General features: G+C 48.8%; 1 protein-coding gene across 1 annotated transcript in view; it reads right to left on the bottom strand.

Annotated features, from left to right (window-relative positions):
• Nucleotides 1–16144, bottom strand: part of LOC144768240 (uncharacterized) — a 48398-nt gene extending 32254 nt beyond the window's left edge. Inside the window, exon 1 of the mRNA XM_078651753.1 lies at nucleotides 14538–16144. Coding sequence (XP_078507879.1) covers nucleotides 14538–16122 — 1585 coding nt within the window. The 5' untranslated portion in view covers nucleotides 16123–16144. The remainder of the gene's footprint in view (nucleotides 1–14537) is intronic.
• Between the last annotated feature and the right edge of the window lie 11005 nt (nucleotides 16145–27149).

Genomic DNA, 27149 nt, shown 5'->3' with positions numbered 1-27149 from the left:
CTATTACTTGTTTGTATAGGAGACTGGCACTAGATGACCCCCCCCCCCCACTGGATAAACTACGGGAACGCTGGGAGACGGACCTAGGCCGACAAATACCGGAGACAACGTGGCCCCAGCTTGTGAGCCGGGCCTGGAAGGGCACGCGCAACGTCCGGTTCCAATTGGTCCAATACTTCACACTCCATAGGGCGTACTGGACGCCGGCCAAGATCCAACGGGTTTTTGGTGGGGCGCAATCAGTGTGTCCCCGTTGTACCTCAGAGGGTGCTGACTTTGGACACATGTTTTGGGCCTGCGCGGGGCTCGGTTCGTATTGGGCTGATGTTGTGGCCTGTCTGAATGAGATCACTGGACGTCACGTTGACACGGACATGGGGGTTTGCCTCCTACTCTGGTTCCCGCACACCCCGTCCACGAAGGTTACCAGTAAATTCATCGACCTGGGGCTGATCCTGGCCAAGAGGGAGCTCACCCTACATTGGAAATCTAGGGGGGGTCCCAGCTTCCTGAGATGGCGGGGGTGTTTCCAGCAATGGGCGTCTAGTGAAGGGACTCTCCGCTTACAACTGGCCAATCGTGCAGCTAATGATAAAGCACTAGAAACAGCCAGGGCGTGGTGCGCGCTAGTGGCAGAATTGCACTCAATGTCAGAGGTCGCGGAGGATAGTGAGGAAGAGACGCCAGCGAGCCAAGGGGAGGAGATAGCAGCGGGGAGGGCGGGGTCGTCCACGGGGGACATTGCATGCTAGGACTGCATTCCTGTTGGCTATTAAGGAACTAGAATATCACGCCAGGGGTTGTGGAGATGGGATGGGGTTGCATGCATGGACCTGTATGGTGTTTGATATCCACTTGGGTATGGGAGCTGCTGCCCGGGATCTGAGAGGAGATACCTGCAATTTCATGTTGAGTTATGTTGCATCAAGGGACCGACACACGTGGCACACTGACATGGGGGGTGGGGGTAGAGAGGGTGGAGAAAGGGGGATGGTAGGATGTTGATTTGTGGGGCGCAATACCTGAACTATTGATCTGTGAAATGCATATCGGAGGCCTGCAGTCATTGTTTTTTTTTAATTTTTTTTATTAAACCTTTATTTATTGCTTTAGACAGAGGTACATGACATTCGCATCTTTTCCAACCAAACAGCATGTTACAGTTACGGTACAGTAAGAAAGTATCGTACAGTTGCTTGGGCTAGATCATCTCATCACGTCTGAGCAGTACAGTAAGGTACGACAGTCAATAGGGTGGACACATCATCAGTACAGCACTACGTTTAGCACAATGGGGGTTACAATTTACGGGGAAGTCCCACCACTTCATCAGGCCATCCCAGCAATAACCTAGCCAGGTATAAGTATTGCTTTAGGGAGGACGAGTATCAGACCTCTCGCAGGTTTCTGCATATACCAACCCTACCAGGTGACATTCCGCGGCTACATTGGTGTCAGTGTCCCTTGCATGCAGCATCTAAGACAGCCCCCCCCCCTCTTCCCAGTGGGCTTACCAAACCCGGGTGCAGTGGTCAGTGTTTGATGTGTAGTGATGCATGGTTCCCAATCCCTCAGTGGGGTACCCGTACATGTGCCTATTCCCAAACCCTGCGTGCAAAGAAAGAACCATCCTGATCTCGGCATAAGTGTACCAGGGGAGCCGTGTCACATGCCTCACAGATATCAATATCCAAACCGCATGCGTCCCATAGCCTTCTACCTCGTCTCAACATTGAGCAGTCCGCCTCTCCACAAGAAGAAAGAGGGTATCACCGCCAACTAAGGTGCTGTATTCGTATCAGGGCGTCACTCGACAGTAAGTTGCTCATTACTCAGTCAGCTGCCCCTCACCCGCAGAGGTGGTATCAAGAGACCCCTGGGACAACCAGTATAGCTGCAGCGGGGACCAAATATCCTTGGGTCTGCAACGTGCAGGCATTAAGTCTGCATAGATGCCCTGTTGGTCTTGGCAGTATGTTAGATCATCCAACCATTCTTTGAATTTTGGTGCCCTGCCCTCCCCCACTTGCAAGCTACTCTCCTTTTAGCAAGGAGCAACGCAATATCTACAAATCGTCGGTTCGTTTTGGGTATATTCTTGGTATACCCCAATAGCATCAGCACCGGGTTTAGTGGAAGAGGGCCTGCAATCATGACCTGGAGCGCCGCATGAACCTGCGTCCAATATTCCTGTATCACGCCACACCCCCAGGCCAGATGAAGGAAGCCTGCGCCCTCCGAGTGACACCTCGCGCACCTGTCGTCATCAGAAAGATGAAATCGCAACTTCCTGACTGGCGTGTAATAAAACCTCTGAATAAATTTGTAATGGATGATTTTCAGACGGCAGCTGGACGCGACATTCGCCGTGGCCGAGCAGCAATAGTGCCATTGCTCTTCAGTGAGTTCATCGTCCAATTCGGAGTTCCAATCGTCCCTCGCTTTGGACCGTACAGGCGGACGTAGCGCTCGGATGTTATTATATAACTTAGAAACCATGTGCCTCCCATCCGACACCAACAGTACATGCAGGGGCAGCACCACCCCTGGTTCATCCGGAAAGTTGGGGAGTATGTCACGCATACCCTGTCGTAGCCTAATATAGTAAAACACCTCCATCGGTGTCGGGGATCCTGCCTGAAATATCTGATCTTTGGTATGAAATAGCCCGTCCTTGAACAGATCCCCCCACGTATTTATGTGAATGCGCTTGCACATAGACCGAAATCCAGTCTCTAATAACAATGACAGTCTCGGGTGGTACGTTAGGGGGAGTGCAGGCGAATAGAGCATGGGAGCGTCGAGCATAGTAGTCACTCTCCTCCAGGCGTCTATGGTACATGTGACTGTGGTGGCGGGCGTCTCAATATCTCCAACCACTCCCATCAGCATACCGTTAAGCGAAAGCGGATGCGCAATCCATTCTTCAGCCGCAGCCTGTGGCATAAAGGGAGCTGGATTAACCCAGTGGTACGCGTATTGTGCCTGAGCACTAAGGTAGTACGCAGCAAAATCCGGCACATCAAACCCACCTTTGTCATACGGCTGTGTCAAGGTCGCCCAACTAATCCGTGGTTGTTTGCCTCCCCAAAATAATCGAAGAAGTTCAGTCCGCAGTCTCTTAAAGAAGTAGGGGCCCGGGTAGTAGGGGATATTCTGAAAAAGGTACAGGAACCTTGGGAGGGTGATCATCTTAATCAGCGAGGCTCTACCTGCCATTGAAAGCGGCAGGGCCAGCCATCGAGTAACATTGTCTGACAATTGTGAGATTGCCACACCATAGTTCAACCGAATAGTATCCTCTTTATTGAGCGATATCTCAATACCCAGGTATCGGAGTTCCGAACTACGCCACTCCAGGGGGTAGTCCAATTGGAATCGGTCAAACGAGGCCGTGAGGGGGAAGAATTGAGATTTCTTCCAGTTAATGTGCACTCCCGACATGCCGCCAAAGACAATAAATTCCCTAAGGATTGGGTTAAGGTTCTGCTGCGGGTGACGCACGTACAGGGTAACGTCATCCGCGTATAAAGAAATCCCTATCTGCCGCTGGTGGCAGTTAAAGGCACTGGCCTTGTGTAGTTGCCGTACCCTGCAAGCCAGCGGCTCTATAGCTAAGGCAAAAAGCAGGGGCGATAGAGGGCAGCCCTGCCTGGTGCCTCTCGTGATCGGCATTTGTGCGGAAAGTACACCGTTAATGACGACCCTGGCAACCGGGGCAGTGTAAAGAAGCTTCACCCAGGAGATGAAAATCTGAGGAAAACCCATTCTATCCAAGATAGCCATGAGGTAGCCCCATTCCACAGAATCGAACGCCTTAGTGGCGTCCAAAAACACAGCGGCAACAGGCAATTCAGGCGCGATAGTGGGAATAAGGGAGAACAGCGTGCGAAGGTTGTGCGACGTCGCTCGACCTGGCACAAAGCCAGCCTGATCCGGTAGTACCAGGGTAGTCATGAGAAGGGACAGCCTAGTCGCCAACACTTTGGCAAGGATTTTTGCGTCACAGTTCAAAAGCGAAAGGGGCCTATAAGAGTCGGTATCTAACGGATTTTTCCCTGACTTCAGGAGTGAGGTAATCGCCACTTCTCTCATAGAGCCCGGTAGTATCCCCACTTCAAGCGATTCTGTAAAGACTTCCCTCAGCACCGGTGCCATGATTTCAATGTAGCACTTGTAAAATTCAGCTGGAAGGCCATCCAGCCCTGCAGCTTTGCCGTTACTAAGGGACATGATAGCTTCTCTAATCTCGTCCAGTTCAAAAGGAGCCCCAAGAAAGGCCCTATGACTATCGCCAAGCCAGCACAGCGCTATGTCATTAAGGAAGTCTCCGAATTCCACGTCGCCTTCCTGCTGTGTGGAGTACAAGTGTTTGTAGTGCTGTAGGAAGGTGTCTTGTATACGCTTCGTGTCCTGATAGGTCCCCCCCATGCCATCAGCGATTTCCAAGATATGGGTAGCATAGCGCTGATGTCGCGTGAGCGCAGCGAGTACCTTCCCCGGACGGTCCCCCTCGCAGAATCTCCTAGCCGTCCAGTATTTGCCCCGAAACTTCACTTCCCTAGCAGCCTCTTCCTCAAAGGACGAAAGCTTAGACCTGAATTCCTGCGCTAGCGCAGGGCTAGGATTGTGGACCATCTCCGCCTCAAGGGCTTTAAGTTCTGATTCCAGTTTATGCAGTGTACGAACTAAGTCCCTTAGTATCCCGCAGCTCTTAGCAATCGTGACACCCCTGATAGTCACCTTGAAGGCTTCCCATATCGTCTCTACACTTTCGACAGACCCCTTATTTCTAGGGAAGAAAGCCTCTATCTCCTCCCCAAGTTCAAGTTTAAAGACAGGGTCAAGCAGAGCCGAGGGGAGTAGCCGCCACGGTGGTCGCAATTTGTGTAGGCCAGGCATCCCAATCACAGCCAAGACCGGGCAGTGGTCCGAGTAGGTTCGAGGCAAATGTTTAACTTTAATGACACCATTGGCTAGACCCCGTGAAATGAAGCAGTAATCAAGTCTCGCCCATGCACGAGTGTATGCCGTGAAGTGCGTGCCCTCTCTAGTCCCCGGGTGCGTGAATCTCCAGCTATCAATGAGCCCTGCCTCAGTTAGTATACCTTGCAGTGTGTCTCGAGCCTTAATGTTGTAGTGGCCACTCCCATCTGACCTATCCATCCCAGGTATCAGCGACAGGTTGAAGTCTCCCCCCCAGACAATGTGCGCGGCTTCAACCTCCAGCACATGACCCCACAGTGTCAGGAAAAAATCAGGAGTGTCAACATTGGGCGCGTAACAATTCACAATCATGACTACATCCGTACCCAATCTACCCCACAACAGCACATACCTCCCCTCCGTATCCACCCTCGCTCCCAATTTTTGGAAGGGCAGTGCCCTGTTAATCAAGATGGTCGTACCTCTGGAATACGTGGAATAGGAAGAGAATTCTCTCACATGTGCCCATCTACACGCAAATTTAGGGTCTCTTCGCGGGTCCAAGTGAGTTTCCTGAAGCAGCGCTATCTGCACATGATGTCTATCTAAATATGCAAGTACATTTCTACATTTCCTGGGTTCATTAAGGCCTCGTACATTCCAGGACACAATTGAGATGTCATCTAATGCATCATTCCCCATTGCAACCGCCGCGCTCATGATTCAGAATCATGTCCAATTTAGCAGCCCTCATACTTCCTGTACCAAATGCAGATCTTCTCTCCGCACGAAACATTCGCTTCTCCCAGCCCGTAACGCAGTCAGTCATACTAACTTCAACGTCTGCACGCTTGTCATTGATAGCACCCAAACCAGTGCCTATAGTAACAACATCAAAATCCCCAACAAACACACACCCCCCTTCCCCCCGGACCCAGCAAGCCAACTCACATGCTCCCAATCCCCCCCCTTCCACTGAAGCAACCCAATCTTGCCAGTACCCCATCCCCACCCCCCTCCCCGGCTCCCACATTCAATAACCATCAAACAATTGTGTGGGGAATCCCCTTCTAGGGGCATCAGAGGGACGCACCAATCCACCCCGATAATCTCCTCCCGCCTCGCACGTGCCATGCGAGACCAGTCAGAGATAGGGGGGGGTGGTGCCTGGTATATATTACCCCTGCAGATTAGAACCTGACCAACATGCCAACATCTCTCATGGCGCCCGCCTCAGATGGAGAAGACTCTAGGGCATTCGAGTGAGAGTGGCCCCTTGTCTGCTGCAACTCATACCTCCACCAGTTATGTCATCAGTCTGTGCACTCCAATAAAGTCCCAATTATCGGACCGCAGTTCGACCTGCAACAGCTCAGTCTCAGTACGTTTACGTGGCACTGGAGCAACACCTCAATCCCACAACAAATGCAGCCCAACAGGGGCTTGGTCAAGTTAAAGGAGACAAATCAAAGTTCAGAGCGGGGACGTGAGGCCAATCAGTGTATAGCGGAGAGGCACCGTCAGTCGCCATCATTTTCCAAAGGTTCTCCGTCTCCACCATCATCCTCTTCGTGTCGCCTGCCTCCTCTAGCAGCGCGGATTTTTTTGATATAGTCCTCCACCTGTTGCGGATTAGTGAAAAAATATTGTTTGGCATGATGGGTCACTCTGAGACGCGCAGGGTATAAGAGTGCATAGTCCACTTGCATGGCTCTAAGCTTTTTCTTCACATCTAAGAACTTTTTCCGCTGTTCCTGTACCATAGGAGTGAAGTCCGGGTATACTGAGAAGTTCACACCATCACACGACAGGTTTTGGTTTGTCCGCGCTGCTCGTAGTGCCGCATCGCGGTCGCGGTAGTTGAGCAACCGGGCGATGATAGGCCGCGGCGGTCTCCCTGGTTCGGGCCGAGGCCCAAGCGATCGGTGTGCTCTTTCGACAATAAATTGACTGGAGAAGGCTTCCCTGCCCACTGCAGTCGTGAGGATCCGTTCGACATATTCTTCCATACGTCCTGTGTTGGTGGATTCCGGAACCCCTACGACGCGTATATTGTTGCGTCTACTCCTCGCCTCTAACTCCTCATTCTTTGCCGCTATTACGCGCAGTATATTGTCCATTCTGGATAGGCGGGTATCGTGGGACGTCGACATGTCCTCCGTGGCCGATATGCGCCGTTCTGCCTCTGACAGGCGCTCTTCATGGATCTCTAGTTTCTGCGCAACTCCGTCCATTCGCGAGGACAGCCGGTCCACCTTGTCCACTATCGTGGCGAAGCCCTGCCTCATCTCCTCCATCATCAGGCGCATCTCAGGGGTCATGGCCGTTGAGGGGGGTTCAGCGCCCGCCGATCCACGGGCACCTCCAGAGTCCGCCGTGTCTCGTAGCTGTTTTCTAGTGGCCGCGGGTTCGAAAGAGAGTTTAGGCTGTTTATTGTCATTCTTCCCCATTGTACGTCTCTTGTAGGGGCTAGAGGCGTTCGGAGCTATACGGTTAGCGCGGTCCTCACCGCCCGCCAATGATCTGTTTTGCATACGTGTGCTCAGTCCAGGGGTCACTCAGATGGCGGCCCCCTCTGCGCGAGGAGCAGTCCAACAACCCGGAAGAATGCACCCCCAGATAAGGTGACCTTCGCTCCAGCTATCGAGGTCCCCCGCATGCACTCACAAAGGGGTCAGAGGTCCCACTCAGTTCTTGTCCTCATCGCAGTATGGAGGAGAGGTGCGCACTCCCGCGGGCTCTAGACACGCGACACCCCCACAGCAACGCAGTACTCACGCGCCTGTGAATACCGTATATCATCTGCATGTAATGTGGACTGCAATAGGCTCCGAGTTCACTTGAGCAGGCCCCCTGCCTCGCAGGCATGCACTCAGGCCCGAGTTAAATAGTCTCAGGGGGGAGGGGTGCACGTGTTGCCGGCGGGTGGCGGTCAGTTGAGGGACCGGTCCAAGCTAGCGTCCCCCAGTAGGCTCCTGACGCTCCTCAATCCGCCGCTAGCAGCAGCGGCGAGCCCTCGGAGGAAGGGTTGGTTCTACCGGGCATTTGTGCACAGAAATCCGGGGCCCCGTTCAGTTACCTCCCGGTGCAGGCATCAGGTCTCAGCCTCTCCCGCAGTGCCAGCGGGTCCTCGCGCCTCCGCACAGTATCTCTGCCTCTGACAGCTGTCGGTGGAGGGGGATGACTCACCGCCACAACGGGTCCGCCGAGCAGCAGCAGGGTCCGCACCCTCCGGACGGTCCGTCCCTCGTCCAAGGCCTGTCTACCTCGTGGCGAGCCTCGGCCTCTCGTGGTCGCGCCTCCGAGCCTCTGCACTGCCTTTCCGCAGCAGCTCACCCCGGGCAGCCTTCCCAGGCGACGAAGTCCGGCGTCCGACGTCGGATTGCCACCAAACTTGGCCAGGATCTGCGGGGCAGGTGGACGCACACTCGCTGAAAGTTTCAGACGATTATCTGCAGGGCATAAGGAGATATGAAGGATAGTACTGTCCAGGCAGCCAGAGCCTCACTACAGTGCGGCCATTATCTTGTGCGCCCTCTAGCGCCCCCATTGGTTTGTTTGTTGATATGGAAATTTAACAAAATTTTGTTCAAAAAAAAAAAAAAAAAAGCAATCCCAATAATAACTTCAAAGTGACCTTTGTGCCTTTGATCCAAGACTACCAGACAGCGCTAAAGACATCTTGGGGATATTCAGAAAGCATCAGTGGGAATACATTCCACAGATTCCTTACCATTGGATTTGTGGTTTGTAATTCACATCCGTCCCTCCTGCTGCCCAAACCTTGTTTACTGTATTCTTCCACAAACAAGCTTTCTGTAAAAAGGCCTTTAAATCTTGCTTTTATCTGGTCACATTTGCAGTGCATTCAAAGACAGAGGTGAAATAAATGTCAAGCTCTCTCTTTGAGGGAGCTTGGTGTTTACTTTTCTTCCTATGACTTCAAAATGAGAGAATGTATGTGACAATTCTGCCTAGTATCCATACAAGAGGAGAAGGTGTAAGATTTTTTTCCTAGCACACAACAAAAAACAAGCACTGGCAAAGCCAATTGGTCTTCCCTTGCGAACCTACTGACTTTGCAAATGACTTTTAGCAGTGTCCCACACCATCAGTCGAAAAAGAAATATCCTACTGCATTTTGCAGGGTTACAAAGATTGACACGTAGTTACTGAGGCCTACCCTTTGAATTTCAATCAAATTTGGTGGATATGATTAATGAAAATAGAATGCCGGAAGCGGAGAGATATTACTGTGCCATCAATAAGGTCCTTAGGTGCTGCACCTAAAAATGCTGATATTACATTTTTTTTCTGAACGCCTGGAAAGGGGACTATTAGTCTGATAAGAAGCTACAAATGGTTGCACTCTGTTGCAGGGAATCCCAGCCCACAATCAGAGCCTGAGAAGTCTCTCCCCAGTGTGAGTATGTTATTTTTGAAAAGTAGTTTGGCCTCGCCGTCGGTATTTGATTATTTTCCTCAAGATACGACTAGCAAAGTGCCCAATAATTTCCAAATCAGCCTACGGGCTTGCCTCTTTCACGATATTGGGTGTAAATGCATGAGATGTCCTGATGATTTTCTGCTTCAATATGGCCACCACGCAGGCAGCATCGAGGTCGCTGGCCTTGAAGGGCATGAAGGTAATTTTTCAGCCCTCACACACCTTCTTCACAGCAGGCACCAGGTGTGTGTGGGGGGATCTCACCACACTCAGGTGTGTTATTTATTTATTAATTCAGTGTTTTATATAGCGCAAACATGACCCAACTGGGTATCAGAGTGCTTCACAATTCTATAGCACTGTACTTTTGACATGTGGTTTGATTAGTCCTTTAAACAAACTACCAAGTATATATATTCAATTTTAAGTGGAAAGCATTTCTACTTTACAAATAATACATGTCCTATACATTACTAGAGATCAACTTGCATTACAATAGTAAGTGTCCTAAATATTACAACAATTGACATTTTAGAAATACATGTACTAAGAATACCTCATATCATTTAGTACAGTGGACTGTGCGTAGCAAACAGACTGGTTACAGAATTTATAGCTAATATTCTATACTGCTTTCGGCCCGGAAATGTTGTACAGATGTGGCAGGGTCGCGTCATGATGCCCCTGGTGAGAGCTGCCAGAAGATGCTTCAATGGCACGGCCCTCTGTACATGCCAATGTCCCCTCCACCCCAAGCCGTCCTTCCAGTACCTTAGGTGCCAACTTTACAGTCGACAGTGAAGTTTCTGGTCGGCAGCAGTAGACATAAGCACTTTAGTTGAAACTTTCTTGGGGTTCTCGAACACTGGCAAACTTGTGTATCCTTATTGGACATCGATAGGGTTTCAGACAAGGCAGCAGGTCTCCGAACATCACAACTGTCTACCAGGGTACAAGGCCAATTACAGTGTCTGCGCAGACACCAGCCTAAGGTTTGCGGACCTCAAGGGTCATGATGTGGAATCCAACCTCTGTTCAAAATCAGCAATTTCTTTTTACATTTTAACATTAGGCAGCCCCTGTGCCAGGGAGAGACAGGATGGCACCACGGCTCTTTATGGCTTCTTTAATATTTTTATAGGATGCGGGGAACAAGTCTCTTCATCATGTAATGGTTCAAGATGTAGCCAGCCAATCAAGGAGCTTCAGGTCCGCAAACCCAACTTTGGGTTTACGTATCCGAAATGGATGGGCGTAAAAGCTCCCTCAACCAATCGGATCCAATATATTTTTACATTTGGGTCTGCGAGTCCAGATGCACTGACCATTCATGGGCTAAAGGTCCAGCTAGCTCGATCCTAAATGACTAGTGGCTTAATTTGAGGACCACAAAAAACAGACTGCATGAAACTAGCCATGCCAATCCCAAATAGTTTTGTGCAGATTCATTGAACTGTGCCAAAGTTATTATATGTTTATATATATATAATTATATTAGACGGGATTCTGTAATCCCTGTATAAATGGCAGTCTCTAATCTCTTTATAATCAGGAATTTGTGATGCACTAAGTCAGTGATTATGAAGAAGAGACGTCAGAACTCGGATTTTATAAGTTATTACAGTCCAGTCCTGAGGGCACAACAGTGCCAGCAGCTGATGTGAAAAGAAGGTCAAGTCACGAAGCATAATTGAAGCAGCTGTTTAAAGCAACAAACAGCACTTTGCTTTTATTACTTCTGCTGTATGTTACTAGTTTACTATGAGAAGCAGAGGGAATATGTTCATTAGTTTCCTTAGATAAAGGAAGGGTGGAATCTTTCTGCATGTTTCTACACGTTTCGAGCTACTGCAGCTTTTTCTTTTTAATGGACTTTTATTGAACTGTTTCTAACATCTTTTTGCAATAAATATCTAACCGTTTTTATTTTTACTTTTGCACAACAGGTTTTAAGCTAATTCTTCATGTTTGCAAACATGTTAGCTGCTGCATATGTAGGAGCTACGTACCAAAGTTTGTGGGAAAGTGGATGTGTGACCATGTATTATACGGGATAAAGTACCACCTGGTGCATATAATAAGATTATTGCAAGTCACCTCAGAGCTCCAAAACCTTTGTGTATCTGTCTATCATGAGGTGGTGTACACTCCTGGAGAACCCTGCAGTGACAACAACATCCCTGGTCAGACCTGCTGTTGAGGCTGAATACAGACTAGGATTTTTAAATCAGGAACTGGAGACGACTGCGTCTTACCCAATGTAACTGTGCAACTAGAAACACAGTTCCCTCTCTAGACTGCACATGTCTGCTATTCTCAATGAACACCACATCACTTGCATCCGACTATTACGTGCGATTCTGGCCAGTAATTCCTCCCATGAATAGCGCTATTTCCAGTTCCTCAGCCTGGAATAGGGACGGACAAAGAACGACAAGAGCTACTAGCCTATTTGTCTCATGCAGAGTCCCATAACCAGGCCTGTTTCTGCACAGGAAGGATGCAGTCCTGTGTGGAACCTCAGACTACATCCTCCTAGGGGACCTCAACTTCCACCTGGAAAACAACAATGACAGCAACACCGCCGCCCTGCTGGACAACCTCGCCAACCTCGGACTCAAGCAACTGGTGAACATCCCCACCCACTACGCCGGCCACACTCTTGACCCCATCTTCTCCTCCAGCAAGCACATCTCCTTCAGCCCCTCCACCGGACAGATCACAGATGCGTCCACTTCAACTTCAGGAGAACCACGACACACCACCACCCGCAACAGGTTCCCCGCAGAAGCTGGAGCAAGATCACCGCCGACCAACTCACCACCTCCCTCAGCCAGAACCCTCCCACCAACACGAGGGACCCCAACGAAGCAGCCCGCAACCTCACACAGTGGCTCACCAACTGCGCCAATGACCTCGCGCCACTGAAGAACCCTCCCAGCAGACTCGGCAGCAATAAAGCCTCGTGGTTCACCAACGACCTCAAAAACTCCAAGAAAACCTGCCGCACCCTCGAGAAAGCCTGGCGCCACGACCAGACAACAGAAAACATGACAGCCCTCAAGAACGCCACCCGCAAACACCACCAGCTGATCCACACCACCAAAAGGACATCATTCAATGAACACCTGGACAACAACACCCACAACAGCAAGGAACTCTTCAGCATCGTGAAAGAGCTCTCCAACCCCAGCGCCTGCAACAACGACATCACGCAAGACCTCTGCGACTCACTCGCCTCGTTCTTCCACTGCAAGATCGCCGACATACACAACAGCTTCGGCGCACAGACCACGCACACAACCACCGAACCAGCGCCCCCCAACACCACCCTCTGCACCTGGACCCCGGTCACCACCGAAGACACCACCCGCATGATGAACACCATCCACTCCGGCTGCCCAACCGACCCCTGTCCACACCACATCTTCAACAAAGCCGACTCCATCATCGCACCCCAACTCCGGGACGTCATTAACAACTCCTTCGCATCCGCCACCTTCCCGGAGAGCTGGAAACATGCTGAGCTCAGCGCCCTCCTGAAGAAACCCACCGCGGACCCTACGGACCTCAAGAACTTCCGCCCCATCTCGCTCCTCCCTTTTCCTGCCAAAGTCATCGAGAAGACCGTCAACAAACAACTCTCCGCCTTCCTCGAGACTAACGGATCCCTCGACCCCTCGCAGTCCGGTTTCCGAGCAAACCACAGCACCGAGACCGCCCTCATCGCAGCCACTGATGACATCAGGTCCATGCTCGACAACGGGGAAACAGCTGCCCTCATCATCCTAGACATCTCAGCAGCTTTCGACACCGTATGTCACCGCACCCTGATACAGCGCCTCAGCAACACCGGAATCCAAGGAACGGCCTTGGAGTGGATCATCTCGTTCCTCGCCGGAAGAACCCAGAGAGTCCGCCTCCCCCCGTTCCTATCTGCGCCTACCGAAGTCATCTGCGGCGTTCCGCAAGGATCCTTGCTCAGCCCCACCCTCTTCAACGTCTACATGAGCCCCCTTGCAGCCATCGCACGCCAACACAACCTAAACATCATCTCCTACGCCGACGACACCCAGCTGATCCTCTCGCTCTCCAAGGACCCCACCACCGCCAGAACCAGCCTCCAGGAAGGAATGAAAGACGTCGCGGAATGGATGAAGCTCAGCCGCTTGAAACTGAACTCAGATAAGACAGAAGTCCTCATCCTGGGACCATCCCCCTCTGCCTGGGACAACTCCTGGTGGCCCCCTGCCCTGGGCACCGCCCCCAAGCCAACGGACCAGGCACGCAACCTGAGCTTCATCCTGGACTCCTCCCTCACAATGAGCAAGCAAGTCAACGCCGTCTCGTCATCCTGTTTCAACACCCTGTGCATGCTCAGAAAGATCTTCTGGTGGATCCCCACCGAAACCAGGAAGACGGTCACCCAGGCCCTTGTCACCAGCCGACTGGATTACGAGAACACCCTCTACGCAGGAACCACAGCCAAACTCCAGAAAAGACTTCAGCGCATACAGAACGCTTCTGCACGACTCATCTTGGACATCCCCCGTCACAGCCACATCTCGGCCCATCTGAGAGACCTGCACTGGCTTCCCGTCAGCAAGAGGATCACGTTCAGACTCCTCACCCACGCACACAAGGCCCTCCACGACATGGGCCCCAAATACCTCAACAGCCGCCTCAGATTCTACACACCCACCCGCCAGCTCCGGTCGGCCAGCCTCGCCCTCGCACCGTCCCACGAATTCGCAGAACCACCACCGGAGGAAGATCCTTCTCCTACCTGGCGGTCAAGACTTGGAACTCCCTCCCCACCCACCTACGGCTGACCCAGGACCATCTCTCCTTCAGGAAGCAACTCAAGACCTGGCTGTTTGAGCAGTAGCGACTCCCCCTCCCCCCAGCGCCTTGAGACCCTAGCGGGTGAGTAGCGTGCTATACAAATCTGCTGATTGATTGATTGATTGAACTAGAGGAGGAGAATGCAGGGAAACATCTGCACCCTGTGTACTCGTACTTTGGAGGTCAGTATCGCTCAGTGGGTTCCATCCAAACCATAATCCTCCCCTCAGATACTTTCTAAAATCTGCCCATACGCATTTTGAAGAGGTTACATGTGTTAGTATGCACTCCAAGAGTCCATTTATAACAAGACACATACCTGGGATAGCTTCGAACAGCAATAAATGTGACTTTGTATTTCCTCTCTCCATTGAGTCTTCATCTGCAGTATGTGTATCCAGTCCTAGAAATGATGGAGGCAGACACTGACCCCGCTCATCAGGACAGAGCAGTTCTGCCTTGCAGTTCGGATGTTGATGCTGTGATTCAGGGTGCAGTGGTTCGAGTATGTAGTTCTGATCTGAACCCTCTGCATCAGTACAGGGAGGTTCTAGCTTGTACTTTTGATCTGAACCATGTGCATCTGCACAGGTCTGTTCGAGCTCGTCGTTCTGATCTGGTTTCTGTGCTTCAGGAAGCACTGACTCTAGCTCTCGGTCCTGTGAAGCAGTGTACAGTGGTTCTAGCTTGTAATTCTGATCTGAACCATGTGCTTCAGTATAGGCCGGGTCTAGATTGTCATGTTTGTCTGGTTCCTGTGCTTCTGGGCGCATAGATTCTAGATCGTAGTTCACGTTTGGATCCTGTGCATAAGGAAGTTCCTGCTCCAAGCATGGGTGTTGCTGTAGGCACTGGGTTTGTTGTGACCCCAAATCATCAAAGGACAATAGCCCAGACTCTAAGTGTCCGTGTGATGACATCCCATCAGGTGACACGGGTTGTAGGCTGCGGTTCTCCTGGGGATCTTGGAAATCAAAACACATCAATTCTTCCTCCAAGGGATCATCAGGTCTGTTCCCATCTGGTAGCGTGGGTTGTATACGGTGGTCTTGCTGTGGTTCGTGTCCTTCAGGAAATAGTGGGTGTGGGCAGAGGTTCTGTTGCTGGTCCCAGCTATTAGTAGTCAATGGGGATGGTTCTTGCTTCAGGGGCTCATCTGGCTCCGACTCTTCTGGGAACGCCGTCTGTACGCTCTGGTCTTGCTGTGGTGTCTGCCCATCAACAAATTCCGAGTGAAGACACAGCTTTGCCTCCTGTGATCTGCATGGAGGATCTGTCTGAGGGCACCGGGATAGAGGACAATCCTGCTGTACTCCATTTCTAGCGGGAAACCCAGGCTGCAAGCACTGGTCCTGCTGTGGGTGATGTCGATCAGGAAACATTGGCTGTAGACAAAGGTTTGGCTCCTCTGGACGCCCTTGAGCATGAGTTGGCGAGGAGAGCGTACAGTCCTGCTTTGGTGCATGCCCATCAGAGAACACCGGCTGAAGACACAAGCTCGGTTCCCCTTGCCTGTTCAGTTGAGGTGTTGCAGGAGACCGGCTAATTGCACAATCTCTAATGCTCACTGGACAGACCATCTCCAAAGACACTGCACCATTATCTAGGTAACATTGATCCTTTTCTATCCAGATTTTATTAATCAGCCCAGCGACTCTAGAAGGTACGTCCTCCACAGTATTCATCAAGTTATCCAGTTTGGCTTCCAGCTCCTCCAGCATGGATAGAAGGATAATGTGGGGCAGGTTCTCCGAAAGCGGTTCCAGGTCCTGGTCCCTCTGAGCATCATTTTGGGATCTTGAAGTTGAGACGTTATGGAGAGGTAAAGATGGGACTGTGGCTCTTACGGATTCACGTGAACACTGCGCTGTCACTTTCTTTCCTGGAGCCCGTCTTCTGCCCATTCTGGTAAATTGATGTTCAAGTCTCAAGAGTCTGCAGAGGAGAGGAAAAGAGAAAAGACAACATGTTATCACAGGACAGTTAGGTCAAAATATTCCTTCCTGTCTCACCAAGCCTGTGTGATCAGAGAACATCGCTCATTTCTAAAACCACCCACAAATTCAATCATTAAAATTTCACAATGCCCATAACCTAGTCAATAAATTATGAAAGAAACTGATTTGAAATGTGTTTTCAGCACAATAGGCTTGATTTCGATCTAGGCAGTATGATTTAGCCATCACTTTTTCGACTTGATTAACTGTATGCCTTCTTGGCGGAGGTAGTGTCTTACGCAGATGACACACAGATCTTGCTGTCTCTCGCCCAGCCTGTCAGCTCCTCTGCCTCCAAGTTTAGACTCTGTATGGAGGCAGTTGCCCATTGGATGATTAACAATTCTTTGCGGCTAAACGGTGAAAAGACGGAGATCCTTGTGTTTGGCGTGAAGGAAGACATCTGGTCGGCGGAATGGTGTCCCGAATCTCTGGGGGCCTGCCCAGCTCCTACCCGGGCAGCACGAAATCTGGGGGTTTATGATTGACCCCTCCCTCGATATGGCCCTCCAAGTAAAGCGGACTATCTCCACCTGCTGGGGTGTCATTGCCATCCTGCGTAAAATTAAACACTACCTGTCCGTGCAAGCCCGGAAACAAACTGTGGTAGCTTTGATAACATCTCGGCTTGATTATTGCAACGCTCTATACGCGGGAGCCAACAAGGGCCTGTTGCAAGGTCTTCAATCCGTGCAAAATGCTGCAGCAAAGTTTGTGCTGGACCTTCCTAAAAGGTCATCAGCGACCGCCGCCAGGAAATCTTTGCACTGGCTTCCTATTGACGCCAGGATTTCTTTTAAAGTTTTATGCTTGGTGTTTGGTGCCCTAAATAGGATTGAGACTGGAGGAGTAAAAGATCTCCTGATTCCTTATGTTCCTGCCAGGAACCTCCGGTCCTCGGCGAAACTGCTCCTCACCGCTCCCCGAGTGCGAAGAGCTAAATGGGGAGGCAGAGCCTTTTCCAATCTGGCTCCAAGATGGTGGAATACGGTTCCTTTGGAAATTAGGACTCTACCTTCAATTCATTCATTCAGAAAGGCCCTGAAAACATGGCTCTTTGGTAAAGCCTACCCCTAGCTTTTGGTTCTGCCTTTTTAATTTTCATTGTTTTGGTAGGCGCCTTGATGCCTTCGGGCAAAGTTGCGCGTTTATAAGTTTTATTTCATTTCAATCACTCTATTTAGATGTTGGCGTGTCCATAGACAAAAGAACGCCAGAGTTCCAACGACTCTGCCAGGAATTTTCAACTGAATTGACGGTGTAAGAGGCAGAAGCAGCTGTTGGAGGCACTCCAACCATGATGATTGGCGAGCTAATCACGCTGTAGCTTTCCGTCGAGCCAACTATGGCTTGAATCCCTCCTAATTTTAGTTGGAATCAAAGGAAATGAGGAATGAAAACGTAACTTTTTGTGTTTTTCACTACTGCTTCTGTCTTTAAACCCTTCATCCAGGTTCCACCTTTGCTGCTTTGACAGCACCACGATGCCAAATGACTCTGTTGCCGCCGGGATCTGAGGAAAGCTACTTTTACATTTGTCTTACTATGAATCATGTGTTGACAATTGCTGTAGCCTTACGTATTTTTGCATTACTCTTACATTCAATTTTTTTCTCCTGTGTAATGCAGTAGTGCTCATTTCAAAATTTAACAAGGTCAAATGAATAATTCTGTTTTGCCACTTGAAAAAATATATTGTGGCTGTGGTGCCTGTGGGTGTGCATTCAAAAGTGTCTGAATGTTGTTTGTGTGGCATGCAATATGTAACAAAAATGGGCATGACACAACATACGTATGTATTTAGAAGCAAACACAACATATGTGTATGGACAGATTAATAAGTAGAACTTACCAGTCTCCACTCCACCAGGGACTCACACTGTCAGCAAACCGCCGCTGGGACAACCCCAGCACAACAGGGATATCTAAATAGGCTTGGCACAATATGGTTGGCCTGATGGAGACGGAGTTATGTTAGCCAGGAGAGGAGACCACCGAGTCGTGGTGGTGTGCCACTTATGCGACGGAAAACAGTCTATCAGTGTGGAAAATGGTTCAGCCAGCACACATGTAAATACAGCAGACGGGATACCGGCAACTCAACGAAGTACTTGAAGCTGCTGCCATGGAGTGACGGAGGGAATACTGCCAAGATCTAAACCAGGCCCTATGTCTGTTCCATGCTCTGTCCAAATTACACACTGTGCTACCTAAAAAAGAGAATTGCAGCCTTCGAAGGTTTATAAAACCCTGGCAGACAAGACTGCGCAATCATTCTCACTTGCACTGCACACCTCTCTTTTGCAATATTCGGTTCAGTGACTGAAGCACGCACCAACACATCAAACCTCTACAGGATCTACAAAATGCTTGTTATGTCATTGCAAATATAGAGAGCATGTTCAACCTGGGGTTTCTTGAAACTGAATCAGAAATACATAAAAGAGGAGAAAACAAATCAGATCGGGGAAGAATGTAGTATAAGTAGGCTTGTGGGTGGTCAAATTTCTGGGAAAACACTTGAAGTTAGAATCAAAATGGATTTAAACGGGAGGGAGATACGAATGGAAGGAGCTTGTACCACAAAGCTGCAACCACCTGATCTGATCTTCTATAATTTTGCAATAGCAAGTAAATTCAAGTGAGGCGATCTCTGCTTTTGTACGGGTGTATGCATCTCCACCTGGTTTACAATGAAGTGAGGGGCCAGACCTCTCAACCCTTTAGAGCCAAGGCAGAGGGTCTTAGAGCGAATTTGTTATTTTCATATAGGTATGACGTGTGTCCACCTCAGAAGATGCTATCTTAAACAAGCTGCATCACTGTGAATTACTCGTAATCTATGAATGTGGTATTGGGTATTCTTACATATACTTGGTTGGCATAATGCGATCTAGATATAACTACAGCCAACGCTATTGCTTTACTTGCTGAAAGTGGGAGCAGGGGCGTTATTTTCTTGAGTAGTTTCAGTATAAGTATACATGTAGATCCTACTGCTGTTTGTTGTTAAGATTATTATCGATTGCTGGAGGTTTCCCATACTGGGTATCAGCTGAGAGAACTTCTGATGAATGGGGCTAGTATACCCCCGGAACTCCCCCATGTGATCCGCTGCATGAGGAAAATACGGAAGCGAGTGGTCAGGCATGTCCTTAGAAGAGTGCCCTATGCCCGAACACTGATATATGGCTTCTGGTTCCCTTCGCACAAACTGCACAAACTATGGCGGTTAGCCGGCGTCAGGGGGGTGGCTGTATATTGCTATCTGATCTCTACCCTTGAGACAGGTTCATCTCTTTGCAAGAAGCCCAGGAAACATTTGCCCCAGGGACAGGCTAATTCCTGCAATATGCAAAGCTAGCGGCGATAGCTAGACAACAAAGGCCCTCGTCTCCGGAACACACTAACACTCTATGTTGTCGATGGCGGGGTCGTAAACTAATTACACACTTATATTGGGTATTACACTCCGATAAATTACTAAAGCCCCTTCCAATCGAAATGGCTTGGAAGCGGCATATTGAAGAGCCAGTGGCTCAGCTGGAGTGGCTCAGGATACATTCGCGAGTAAAAAGGGTGGCGGTGTCTGCCCGTTTTAAGCTAAAACAATAAAATATTATACACATGACCTACCTCTCCCCCAAACGCCTGCACAGTATATATCTCCCTATCAATCAACCAATCATGGCATTTGTAAAGCGCACTACACACCAGCGAGGGTCTCAAGGCACAGGGGGGGGGGGGAGGAGGGAAGCTGCTACTGTTCGAAGAGCCAGGTCTTGAGAAGTCTTCTGAAGGTCAAAAGGTCTTCGGTCTGCCGCAGGCGGATGGGGAGGGTGTTCCATGTCCTGGTGGCGAGGTGGGAGAATGATCTGCCGCGCCAGGGGTCACTCTTCGAATTGCGGGGGCGGTGGCGAGGGCGTGGTCGGCTGAGCGGAGCTGGTGGGTGAGGGTGTAGAGGCTGAGTCGGCTGTTGAGGTACGTTGATCCGATGTTGTGGAGTGCCTTGTGTGCGTAGGTGAAGAGTTTGAAGGTTATTCTCTTGTTGATAGGGAGCCAGTGTAGGTCTCTCAGGTGGGGTGTGATGTTGCTGCGGCAAGGGGTGTCGAGGATCAGGCGTGCGGAGGCATTCTGGATGTGTTGAAGCCGTTTCAGGAGTTTGGCTGGGGCTCCTGCGTAGAGTGCATTTCCGTAGCCCAGTCTACTGCTGACGAGGGCCTGGGTGACCGTCCTTGTTTCTGTGAGGAGCCACTTGAAGATCCTGCGAAGCATGCGGAGGGTGTTGAAGCAGGAGGAGGAGACAGCGTTGGCCTGCTTCGTCATGGAGAGGGTAGAGTCGAGGAGGACCCCTAGGTTTCGTGCGTGGTTGGTGGGTGTAGGGGGTGCTCCTAGTGCCGTCGGCCACCAGAAGTCGTCCCAGGCCGAGGGGGTGGATCTGAGGATGAGGACCTCCGCCTTGTCAGAGTTCAGCTTCAGTCGGCTGTTCCTCATCCAGTCGGCGACTGCCTTTATTCCTTTGTGGAGGTTGGTTTTGGCAGTGTGGGGGTCCTTGGTGAGGGAGAAGATCAGCTGGGTGTCGTCAGCGTAAGAGATGATGTTGAGGTTGTGCCGTCGTGCGAAATGGGCGAGTGGTGCCATGTAGATGTTAAACAGCGTTGGGCTGAGGGATGAGCCTTGGGGTACGCTGCAGATGTTCTCAGTGGCTTCGGAGCGGAAGGGCGGGAGGCGGACGCTCTGTGTTCTGCCGGGGAGGAAGGAGGTAGTCCGGTCCAGGGCCTTCTCTTGGATTCCGGCATCGTAGAGGCGTGTTCATATTGTGCGGTGGCAGACAGGTCCAGGAGGATGAGGGCCGCGGTTTCTCCGTTGTCTAGCAGGGACCTGATGTCATCCGTGGCGGCGATGAGGGCAGTTTCGGTGCTGTGGTTGCTGCGGAACCCAAACTGGGACGGGTCCAGGATGCTGTTCTCCACGAGGAAGCTGAGTAGTTGTTTATTGGCGGCATTTTTGATGATCTTTGCCGGAAGTTCTTGAGATCCTTGGGGTCCGGCCTTGGGTTTCTTGAGTAAGGCGTTGATCTCTGCGTGCTTCCAGCTCTCCGGGAAGGTCGATGTCTCGAAGGAGATGTTGATGGTTTTCCAGCGATGGGGTGTGATGGTGCTGCTGGCTTTGTTGAAGATGTGGTGTGGGCAGGGGTCTTCCGGGAATCCGGAGTGGACGGTGTTCATGGTCTTGATGGTGTCGTCGTCGTTGATGTTGGTCCAGGAGATCAGATTGGTGAGGGTGGTCGTCTTGGGAGCGGGAGTCTCAGTGGTTGCCGGGGTGGTGGCGGCGTTGAAGCTGTCGTGGATGTCTGTGATCTTGCGATGGAAGTAGGTGGCCAGCGAGTCGCACAGGTCATGTGAAGGTGGGATGTCGTTGGTGTTGGAGCTGGGGATGGAGAGTTCCTTCATGATGTTGAAGAGCTCTTTGCTGTTGTGTGCTTTGTTGCCTAGGCAGTCTTTGAAGGAGGTCCTTTTGGCGGTGTCTGTGAGTGGCATTCTTGTGGGTGGTGTAGCTTTCCGATGTTCGTTCACGGATCCAGGTTTTTTAGAGTTTTCGGCAGGTTTTGTCGTGTATTTCTATAGGTTCTGAATCAGTCCCCCTATTCCTGACCCTATTCTGGTTAAACTAACTATCAAGTTAACTAACAGTCAGCCCATGAGGCAAGAAAACCCCCATGATGCAGATACCGTTATCTGACGCAGTCACACTATGGCACAGGAACGTGTTATCTGATTAGGTCATAACGCTTGAGATCTAATTAGACAAGCGACATTCCTCCAGCCCCTGATAAGGCATACGACGTTCTCATAACAAATCAAAGCTATGACAACCTGGACAATCCGTGCGGCCATTGTTTTGATTTCACAGAGAACTTTTGCAAAAGAATGTGCTAACGAGCAAGTCATATGACATCTTTATTGACGTACCTATGTCCATCCTTACGTCAATCTCGGCACCTTTAAGGTATAAATATTGCCGACCTTGCCCTATGCAAACACACGCGTGGTGACAAGACGGAGCAGCCATACTTGCCGAAGCCGAGAGCAGAAGCAGACCCCGCTGGCGCAGCCCCGCCTTCCTGACGCGCTGAGAGACGCGCTGCTATCTCAAGCCGAGAGACCCAGCACCGGCGCTTTCGGGCAGCCCTCGCAGGCAGCCTGGAATATCGAGAGCAGAGAAAGAGATACCATTCCTCATTCATCCTAACTTCCAGGTACAGAACTGAATAACCCCTCACAGAGAATTCTTTAGTTATTCACTTGGCAAAAACAAACTTAACTTAAACTGTAACTTTCTATTCCCGCCCACGCATTAGACTTAGGTCAGGTACACGGGGTAGGCGTATTTAGAAACACCAGTTGAGTACGTTTAGTCAAATGTATATGTGTATGTAAATATATTTTAATCATTTTAAACATCATATGGCTCAGAAACCATATCAATGTTTTTACAGTATTATTTTATACTATTGCTTTTAATGTATGCACTTTACTTAACTATAAGTATTGCAATAATATCGATCCATTTCTCTTGTACGAGAAAAGAGACTGATCAATAAATAACACCTTTTTATTGAACACGCCCGTCTCTTCCTTTTCTCTACAATCTGATGAGACTAAGAATGCACGTACTGACTGAGTAAAATAATTGCCTTGTGCTCACACGACTCTCGAGATTGACTCTTGATTAGGGGAGAGCAAAGTTGTCATGTTCTATGGTTGTCAGAAACTAAATCCCTTCTTGTCTAATCAGGGAAGTTAATCCTTCCTTGAACATTCGAGAAAGTTTCTAGCGAACTCTGAGCTTAGCTGGCAAACCCAAAAATTAAGTCTAGTATCGACAGTAGTAGACCTAGTTAACGTCTGGCCTAGGCCTTTACTGCTGTAGGTACTATTCCAATGCGCAGAGCCTATTGGGAAGATAGGAACTACACTACATGGCGCCCAACGTGTTTGGAAAGGGCGATAAAACTAACGTAAGACATTTAGAGTAACTCAGTCGTGCTTTCTCACTCAGACCCCTTTTCCCAAATACTCCAAAGACGTCTGGAGTGGGTGAAAGGTAATATCCTCCAAAACCTCGCAGGAGGGAACTCCGATGTATGGTTCTTGGTATAGTCAACGTTGAAGGATAAAAACATTCCCAAAATATTGTGCATCTAATCTCTGTTTCCATAAAGAAACCTGATCTGCAAACAAACATAATACCATCCTGTCTGTAAAATGGCAGAGAGTGATGATGAAAGAGAGGCAGTTAGATTAGCAACTGAACTCGCAGATGCTGATGCTACCATGCAAGCAGCAGACGCGGATATAATACTCATTCCGGTCATTAAAAGGAGATCTATAACCTTAAAACTTATAGAAAATGGACTGACACCTAGAGGTGGCACAGTCATATTCGTAATTGAGGCACACGAATATCGGCAGACAGAGGTATACTATTCATGGATACATTTTCCAGCAGCAAATGCTGTAACAAAGTACTTCCACTATTACAAAATAGAGGAACCTCCTAATGAGTACACTCCTTTCGAGGAGGTGGAAGTACCACTCAAATTCCAAGAGCATTTGCTCTTATTTGATGGCGCCCTAAAACATAACAATCACATTACAAGGCTCGGTCCTTTAGGAAGACCAGGAGCAACGTGGCCGGTCTTAGCCGGATACACACCACATCCAGACATCGAAAGAATGCCTGCAGCAGAGCTGTTAATACAGCTAAAACAACTACTAAAAATTCATAGACAATTAGTTCAGTATGTAATGCTGACTTCAACAATTCAGCCAGCGATTAAACTTCCACAGCTGACCCCTCACCAGGGGAACACAAATAAAATCACACCACAGAACATCCAGTCCTGCCTAGGTAAAGTTCCAGCTAAACGGGAACAAATACCATTCTGGTTGGCACAGAAAATCACCCAAATAGAGGCGGTGTTTCCTGACACCACCCCGCTGGAAAAACACAGGATTCTGACTATATGTCTCCCAATGGGAATCGCACCACACATTGAGGACTGTGACACTTGGGGTACAGTCTTTGCTTCCATCTACACAAAAACGCACGGTGTTCCATCCATTTCGGTAATACCAGATGTGCTTAAACAAATTCAAGATGAATACGGTCCAGAACCTGCTTTAACTCTTGGTATGAAATTACTGAAAGACTTCAAGCAGGTCTCGGCCATATTACTAGCCAACATAAAAGGTGAAGCAGCAAACGTGGCGATCCGCCAGAGGTTAAAAGAGACAGATATAGCAGACCAACCAGCTGAAATTGCCAGAATCATAGAAAAATCCTATGAAGAACTAGGCAGAGATAGTCTAGGTGGAATACCAGTAAAACCGCATCTGACTACAAGTCCTGAAAAAATATTTTTTAATAATAATAATTCACCAAAAAAGAACTGGGATGGAAATAAACAATCCAATCCTAAAGAAAAGAAATTCCAGTCCAGAGGAAGGTCTCCGAGGCGAAGAGAGAAATCTCCAAACCAAAGACAGAGGTCACCACAGAGTGACCCCTCTGGGAATAGATATAACCTTAGAAATAGGGATAATATTAAAAAACCTGATAGATATCAAGACATTGATACACGTCCCTCTCAATCTTTTCAGAATTCCTCGCAGAAATCGGAAAGAAGAGGACGATCAGAAGAGCACGCCAAGTCCAAAGACAAGGAATCTGCTCAGCTAAAAAAGAAATTACAATTTCCAAAAAAGAAGGTAGCCAGTATCAAGGTAGTTAAAAATGCCGAGAATACTGAGGACACAACTGAAAAACGGAGAATGGGCTCAGACAATGTTAGACAGCGCAGCAGAGGTGAGCATAGCTCGCAAAGTCCTTATGAATCATCTGGAGACAGTGGACACGAATGAATACCTTCAAGTGGAAACTGCAGACACCAGAGTTAGCAAGCCCCACAAGATATACGAGATAACATTACGTATAGAGGGAGATAAGACTAGGAAAATAAGGGGACTATTTTGGGATAACCTCTCCAAAGGCTATGACATCCTTCTAGCTGAAAAAGACTGGCCACCAGAGTTTGTCAGGGAGTGCCCTCATGGCGAAGAAGTAATTATGCCTGCCTTCTCGAATCAAATACCGATTCATAAAAAATACACACTTGCTAGAAAGTGGGCAGTGGCCTTAGCACCTGCTTTATATAAAAATCATGTAGGATGGGATGAGGATTCTCCTCCTCACAAAATCCAGTTAAAATCACAACCAACTGCACAAAGGCAGTACCCAATTAAGCAAGAAGCTAAAAAACAAGTAAATGAAATACTAGATCAGCTAGAATACCAGGGGGTGATTGAAACTTGCACCTCACAAATGAACAATCCTTTGTTTCCGGTCTCCAAACCAGACAATTCATATCGTCTAGTTTTGGATTACCGACACCTTAACACATGTTGCAAAACCTTTGCAGTGCAAAACTCACACAGTGCTGCACTAATGAATAACATAGTGCGCAAAAAATACAAAACAACCTTGGACATCTCCAATGGATTCTTTTGTCAAAACATAGCACCAGAGAGCAGATATTTAACTGCATTCTCAGTAAATGGCACTCAAAAACAATTCTGTCGGTTAGCCCAGGGGTACAAGAACAGCCCGGGGGTATTCTCAGCGAGAGTAACAGAATTACTACAACTATATGATGATGAAGCATTATCTTATGTCGATGACATTTACTGAACAGATGATGACTTGGAGACTCACTTGAAAAGAGTGAACACCATAATACTTGGGTTCGCTGCAGAGGGTTACAAATTCAACTTCAAAAAGTCCAGAATTGCCCATCTGACGGTCCTATTCTTAGGATATGAGTTATCAAGTGAAGGCAAAAGCCTGGCAGATAATTTCCTAGAGAAATGTGCCGTAATCCAAGCTCCTAAAACACTAAAAAACCTACAGTCAATTCTAGGCTTCCTAAATTTCGGAAGAACATACATTGCAAATTACGCAGAAAGGGTCAAACCCCTCTACGATCTAATTAAACCAGACTTTAAAAGATCCAGTTGGACTCAAACACACACAGAAATTTTGAGATCCTTACAAACAGACATGCTAATTAAAACAAAATTAGAAACCCGTGATAATACACGCAACCTTGTGATCCGAATCATCCCAGGGAGATGCGGATTCACATACCTAACCTCTAATGAGGGAGATAAGGTACCAATTGCATTCAAATCACACATGTACACAGAAGCTGAACAGAAATTCAGTAATACAGAAAAAATCATTCGTGCAGTTCAAACCGCAATAGCTAGAGAAAAAGACATAGCTGACGGTAGACATATCACAGTCAGAACAGCAGAATCAGCCTTTGAGGCACTAACAGCACCGTGTAATTTACCAACAACAACATTGAATCCGGAATGGATACAATGGGTGAACTCAATCACAACGGACAAAGTATACTACTACTTTGATCCAGAACTAGAAGAATTAAAAAATCTAAAATATGAAAAGACGTATCCTCTGCCAATCGACATTCTGCCTCTACGACATTACGCCTGTGTAATCTATACAGACGGACATGCTCAACCATCCGTTTGGGGAGAACAAGCATACAACCCCACATGTGAGATTACAAAAGAAGTGTGGCGCGGAGGTATATTAAAACCTCTATTAACAAAATCACACTCAGTAGAAACTAATTCAGAACAACAAACTGAAATAATAGCATTGAAATGGTGCTAGATAATGCGGATCGCGAATTCCCGACACTTATAGTGTCAGATTCATATTACTGCGTCAAAGCATATAACAAGGATTTGCAGACATGGATTCAGAACGGTTACAAAGATGACACAGATGCACCAATAAAGCAGAAACTGCTCTGGGAACAAGTAGCTCTTTTGAAAAAAGAA

This window comes from Lissotriton helveticus, chromosome 1_1 (genome assembly GCF_964261635.1).
Source record: "Lissotriton helveticus chromosome 1_1, aLisHel1.1, whole genome shotgun sequence".
Lineage (NCBI taxonomy): Eukaryota > Metazoa > Chordata > Amphibia > Caudata > Salamandridae > Lissotriton > Lissotriton helveticus.
The sequence above is the reverse complement of the archived record's forward strand: the minus strand, read 5'-3'. Positions and strand labels throughout refer to the sequence as shown.